At 34.8% G+C, this 7,069-nt stretch overlaps 1 protein-coding gene across 1 annotated transcript in view; it reads right to left on the bottom strand.

Annotated features, from left to right (window-relative positions):
- The window catches only part of LOC106883773 (protein broad-minded), a 264,423-nt gene that overhangs the window by 135,593 nt on the left and 121,761 nt on the right, over window positions 1-7,069 (bottom strand). Inside the window, exons 10-11 of the mRNA XM_052967655.1 lie at window positions 3,322-3,463; window positions 1,008-1,064 (exon numbers count right to left, since the gene is read on the bottom strand). Coding sequence (XP_052823615.1) covers window positions 1,008-1,064; window positions 3,322-3,463 — 199 coding nt within the window. The remainder of the gene's footprint in view (window positions 1-1,007; window positions 1,065-3,321; window positions 3,464-7,069) is intronic.

The following is a 7,069-nucleotide window of genomic DNA, read 5'->3' on the forward strand; positions in this document are numbered from 1 at the left end:
TTTTCTTTTATTAATATTTAGCAGAAGTAACAGAGTGAGTCAAGGCCCAAGTCACTCCGTTACATGTGCTAAGTATTAATAAGAATATACATAAACTAATATTTTGAGTCTTTTTTCCTATTTACATCAACATACCTATATATATACATATATGAGTGTGTGTGTGTGTGTGTGTGTGTCTGTGTGTACAAGTATCACTGTATACACAGATATATAAAATCACTTTAACATTCACATCAAAACCTTAAAGTGACAACTCGACTGTGAATGAGGGTGGACGGAGTGATTTGACTTTGTGGAGCAATTGACATCATAGTTTTCCCAAGCAAGTCTTTCTCTTTAGCATCCAGCATTAAGTTAACAACTGGTTTGCATTTTTCTTTTAAAAACAAAGCTTTTACAGCTCAGTTTACCATTGTCTTTAACATTGTTGTTGACATAGCACTTAAAATTTGTATATTGTCAAAAAGAGGTAAACGCTATCTAAGCCCTGTTGGCATCTTAGTGCCAGAACTTGGCTTCAGTTTGACATTAAGTGGAGAAGAAATAACTCCACCCTTGTCTGATAAGATGTCAGTTTATTACAAGTAACATCCTTATATGATGTGGTTTCTATTTCTGACAGCTAGGAAATATAGAATAAAATACAGAATAAAAGGTTTCACTCAGAAACCAAGCAAAATATATCCATCGGAATTTATACCTTATCTACTAATCTAGCTTATGATCACTTTATGTTATGTATTCAGTACTACATTTGTTATACAATTAATCCACTTCTTGATTTCATTATTACATTATGTTATATATTTAATAGTACATTTGTTGTAAACCTTATCCACTAATCCAGTACTACAGTTGTTATAAACCTAATCCACTTATCTAGTTTATGATTATATCATGTTATGTATCTTGTACTACAATTGTTACCAACCTAATCCCCATCAAATGATTACAAACAAGTATAAAATATTGTTTACAAAAAATGAAAAACTAAAAATATTTACCAAGTATTGGTAAGTTTTTAAGAGTTTCAACAAAGTAGCCCGACTGCAAACACCATGCTGAAAAGTAAAACAAGAAAAGCAATACATAAATTTCATTTGCTTTTCAGGCAGAATAAAATCAAAATTGTGAATTATTTCATTGTTGAAATCAAAAAGCTGCTAGAAATAGACTCACAAGAATGGGATTGCTTTAACTAGTAAAGACCTCTGTATCACTCTACACTATCTTTTCTCTTTTACTTGTGTCAGTCATTAGATTGTGGCCATGCTGCAGCACTGCTTTGAAGAATTTTAGCAAAACAAATTACCTACAGTACTTATTATTTTCTGTAAAGTCTGGTACTTATCCTATCAGTCTCTTTTGCCGAATTGCTAAGTTATGGGGATGTAAGCACATTAATACCTTTTGTCAAGTGGTGGTGGTGGTGGTGGGGCACAAGCATAGACACAAAGACAGACACACACACACACATATACATGACCAATCCACTTACAAGGCTTTGGTTGGCCTGATGCTATAGTAGAAGACATGTGCCCAAGGTACCATGCAGTGGGACTGAACCTGGGACCATGTGGTTGGGAAGAATGTCAGGGTATTTGGTTTTTGTTTGTTGACAATAAGAGCATAAGGAGCCATCAAGAGAGGACTTATACCAGATTGTGAAGTGGGTACTAACATAAGTAATGGAATAATCCAAGAAACTTTAATCAATTCAAATTAGATCTGAAGTGAGAAGAGCAACTTATTAGCTTAAAGATTAATTCTGGTGAAGAAATACAAGGGAGACAACCCTGGAACTGAAATTATAAGTATTGGGTCATCCCATAAATAATGCAGTTTTTCAATTGCATGAACTAAAAGTTGAAGGGGGACAGGATAAACTACCTGCATCAACTTGCTATAAAAGCAGGTAGTAATTTTACCTTGTCCTTATTCTTAGTGCAAGTTTTGAAGAGTGCAGTTCACTTTTAACAGTTATTTTTTCAAAGCTATAATGGAAGTGACAAAGGAGCATATTCAGCATATTTTGCATTATGAATTCAATAAAGGCAACAACACAATGGAAAGTGCAAGGAATATTAATGCAGTATATGGGGATTGGACAATAAGCATAAGCCAATGTCAACGGTGGTTCTAGAAATTCTAAGCCAGGAACTACAGCCTAGAAGAAGAGCCATGTCCTGGAAGATCTGTAGAGCTTGACAAGGATGTCCTGCAAACCCTAGTGGAACTAGCGGAGAAGCTTGACTTTGGTCATTCAACCATTCATCGACACCTGCATGCCATCAGAAAAGTCACTTTCTGAGTCTAATCACACACAGAGAGTGAATGTGTGCTCTCCTTTGCTGTCACATCTCACGAATGACCCTTTTTTAGAGTGAATAGTGACTGGTGATGAGAAATAGGTTCTCTGTAAGAATGTCAAGTGCAGAAGACAGTGGGTAGGGAAAGGAGAAACACTGGCACCCCAGGCTAAAGATAACAACATCCACATAAGGTGTTGTTATCTGTTTGGTGGGATATGAAAGGTTTAGTCCACTTTGAACTTTTAAATCAAAACCAAACAATAACAAAGGAGATCTATGGTGAGCCACTTGAGCGGTGAGTCAGTGCTAGAATAGTGAGTCAACATTAGAAAAAAAACAACCATCTTTGGTTTCAAGACAAAAGGTGTTCTTCCATCAGGATAATGCAAGGCCACATACAGTGAGGATGACATTCCAAAGGCTGGAGCAGTTTGAATGGGAAATAATGCCCCACCCACCATATTTGCCAGACATTACCCCAGCTGATTTATTCAGCAGTCTTCAAAATCATTTGGACAGAAAAAATATGAATTCTGCAGACAAAGTCAGAACAGTACTGGAGGAGTATTTTTGATCATGGACAAATAAATTTTGGAAGTCTACCAGACAGATGGAAGAGCATTGTAGAAAATGAAGGAAAGTATATTTTAGATTAAAAAAGAACTTTGTTATCTTAATTTTGAGAAATAAAAGAAGTATAAAAAAACTGCATTGTTTATGGGATGACCCAATAATTAAAAACAGAGATTAGTGGGGAGTGATTATAAGTGTAGGGAATAAATGACATCTCCAAACATATTGCAGTTATATCAAACTCCATCAGTGAAATATAAACTGCTACTGCAGATCTTAGAATGACTGGAGATAATATAGGATTTTGGCAAAAGAACACTGAGTAGCAAGATAATGTAAGAGTATAATATAATTGGAGTTAAAATAACCAGTGACATCTGCTGTAAGAAAAACAAATAGTAAAGTCGGTGTTAAGATACAGTGACTAACTTACCATCCATTTTGAAAACCATGTTGCTTTATAGTCAAACAAGGCAAATAAATGCAAAGCTTCTAATGATGTTTGGCTACTGGCATTGCTGGTCTTGCTGCAACAAATTAACTTGAGGCTACTTTCTAAGACTTCGGTGAGAAATCTACAAAACAAAGAAAGAATTAAAATATCATGAATAAAAAAGGAACAGGAATGACTGTGTTGTTAAGGAGCTTGCTTTCCAACCACGTGGTCTTCGGTTTGTTAATTGACAATCTTGGCTTCACATACCACTTCAGTGGTTATCACTTTTCAGCAGAATTCCTGATGTTGCAAACATTCAGGCCAGATTTTCTGGTTCTCTTTGCATCCAGATTTTTCTTGTAGGTCTTCAGGTTGGACGCTGGCTACATCACTCTCACCAGTCTGAGTCTACCAAATCCATTCACAAGGCTAACCTAAGCCTAGTGTGAGGATTCGGTAGACAGAAACAGCAAAACACCCCTTGTATATGTGTGTGTGTGTGTGTGTGTGTTTGTTTGTTTCCTACCATAACTTGACAATTGGTGCGGATTGCTTATGTCCCCATAATTTAGTGGATTGGCTAGAGAGACTGACAGAATAAGTACCAGGTTCAAAAATATGTTCTGGGGTTGGTTTGTGCAACTTAACCCTTCAAGGCAGTGGCCCAGTATGGTTGTAGGCCAATGAGTGAAACAAGTAAAAGATAAAAGACAAAGAGGAAATGCAAAATAAAAGCAATTTCCTAGATTGTTGTATTTTAATCAGAGAAGGTTATGCAATGCCTGTAACTTACCCAGACTGGTGAGAGTGCTGTAGCAAGCATCCAACCAGAGGTCCTACAAGAAAAATAAGGATGCGAAGAGAACCAGGAGATCTGGTCTGAATGTTTGCAACATCAGGAATTCTGCTAACAAGTGATAACCACTCAAGTGGTATGTTAGGCCAAGGTTGTCATTTAATGAATGGTTAGAAAAACAGAGTTGATTTTTTGAAAATATTTTTCAATCTATTTTTGTTTTCTGGTAATAATTGATTGGTTACATAAATTCAGATATTTACAGGAACTGATACCAGAGGTAATTTACATATTGGTTATGATGGAGAGGTAATTTACATATTGATAGTGATATAAAGGTAATTTACAAAGTGGTAGTGAGGAGGTAGATGTAATTTGCATATTGATAGTGGTGCTGGGGGAATTTACATATTGGTACTCTTCTTAATGCTGTTCATTATACTAAAGTAAATGAAATATCAGAAAATATTCCCTTCTGGCAGCCAACTTGCTGGCATCCTCAATGAAGTGGGTGTTACCATAGTGATAGTAGAGAAGTGGGAGTTATAATAGGGAATGGAGTGAAATGGGTGTTAACATAGTGGTAGTAGTGACATGGAAGTCACTATAGTGAATGCAGTGAGCCAAGAAGTTTTAATCAATTCAAACTAAATTTCTATTAACAATAAAAAAAAATTATCTTAATGATTAATTTTAATGAAGAAAGTCAAGAGAAACAGTCAGAATTGAAATTAATAATTAAAAAAAAAAAAATTGAAGGTAGTGGAAGGTTGAATTTAATACTTGATAGTAAGAGGACAACTTTGGACATATTTCAATCTTACAAGACCTCATCATCATAGAATTTTCAGCTGTTACTGAAGATCTTAGAATGATTACAGAGAATGTAGGATTCTAGTGAAAACCCACTAAGTAGGTAATAACAAAAACAAAAAAATCACTGGAAGGTTGTTTACATCGTTAGTTTAGCTTATTCAGTGTAAAAATAATTAGATATCCATTGCATTCATATAAATCAAGGGGCTCTCTGATCTCATTGATTTTTTATGGCTAATCATTTCATAAGGTTGTTTGACATCACCAAGTGGTGTAATGTTCAGTTTTAATTTGTTAGTAAGTGGGCTCATTATTGTGGCCACTTCATGAGGTCAACACTTTCACTAACTAATTAGAATTAGTAGGTGAGGTATCAACATTGTGATAGTTTCACTAATGTTTACGTATGAGTATGTAGGTCTGATTCAAATTTACTAATGAGTCAAAAGGATTAAACCATAGACCCACACAAAACCGACATCAAAGAAAATAGTCAAAAGGTTTCTGCTGCATCAACAAACTGCTCTTGAATTCAAACATTTTAACTCAGAAATCACTATTCAGGCAAATTCAGATTATCTTACATCTCAGTACATCTATATTTGTTTATTTTCACTTAACTTTGTTATCTTGCTTTTATTTCATGCCAGCTTAGCTCAGCATTTTGATATTAAATATCCAAAGTTATATAGGTATTCAACAATAATTCCATAAGTGTGCAATGTAGCCAGAAGCAAGGAAGATAGTAACTGGTAAGGTAAACATAAAAACACTACAGATTTGTTATATTTTGACACATAACAGATTCAATATATAACAATAAGCCAACAGATGAAATTAGATAACGGTTGTTTGAAACAGAATTTAAAATTAGAAGCTCGTTTAAATTAGAAAGTGCAATGAACTGTAAGTATGATGAAGTTTCAGTTGTAAGAGAGACAGGTGAGAAATGTAACATGGCGATAAGCCAGAAAATAAATAGTGAACAACAATATTAAATGTGGTAACGAAAGTAATAAGTTGAATCAAACATGTTCCCAAGTGAGAAGGAGTGTAGACAAAACATGATTTGGAAAGCAAAAGGTAAAGTAAAAACAAAAGACAGAATATTTTTCACCACACATGCAATATAATGAGCATCACACACGCATACACACACACACACATATCTGTTATATGCAACAGAAGCAGTATGAAATTATAATTGCCTTCTATGTACCACACTGAATGTAAATACATCACGTAAAAACAAATTTACTGTAGTATTTATCAAGAGCTAATATCTCTTATGAATGTGCTGTGTTTAAAAATACGATATATATCAGAAGCAGACAAAATTATCCTACAGCTTGTGAGAATGCTTGGTGTGCATTTCTGCCACCATGGGCATTGTCAATAGCATGCACTCACAGCCCCCATCCCTGACACATCTATTTCCTTTACTCCCCCTCCCTCAAATTGACATTCATTGTGTCCACTTCAATCCTCATCTCCAATCATCTTGTCACAATCTTTTCAAATTGTAGTGCATTTACCTACCCACCCACTTTTTGTCTTCCCCCTATTTTCTCCTTGTACCTTGAAACTATGCCTTCATCATCTATCTCACTTTCCAGCTTTCCATGCATTCACCATTTCAGCAAGACCTGTTCCCGTCCCTCAGTCATACTTTCACGTGCCTCAACACTATACCCCACTCAGTTGAGAGAGCTTCTCTTGTAGTACTTGGTGACCTCAATAATGCTGGTGCCATAGTAAAAGCATCTGATACACTCTCTTATGTTGTTGGCATTAGGAAGGACAGCCTTCAGTAAAAACCATGCCAGAGCAGATACTGGAGCTCAGCACAGCCTGCTGACTCCTCGGTTCCTGTTGAACTGTCTAACCGATGCCAGCACAAAAAAAAAGATGTTAAATGATGATGGTGATATATATATATATATAATAATATTAGGGACAAAATCCAAAATTACAGGTAAAAACTCAATTAAAATCATATTATATTATATTATATTTATTATATTATATTTATTATATTATATTATATATTATATTATATTTATCTTATGATATTTACTTTACTTTATATTATACTCATTTATTGTGCTTTTAATTATTAATTTTTCTATGTGA

The sequence above is a fragment of the Octopus bimaculoides genome, chromosome 4, assembly GCF_001194135.2.
Source record: "Octopus bimaculoides isolate UCB-OBI-ISO-001 chromosome 4, ASM119413v2, whole genome shotgun sequence".
Taxonomy (NCBI): domain Eukaryota; kingdom Metazoa; phylum Mollusca; class Cephalopoda; order Octopoda; family Octopodidae; genus Octopus; species Octopus bimaculoides.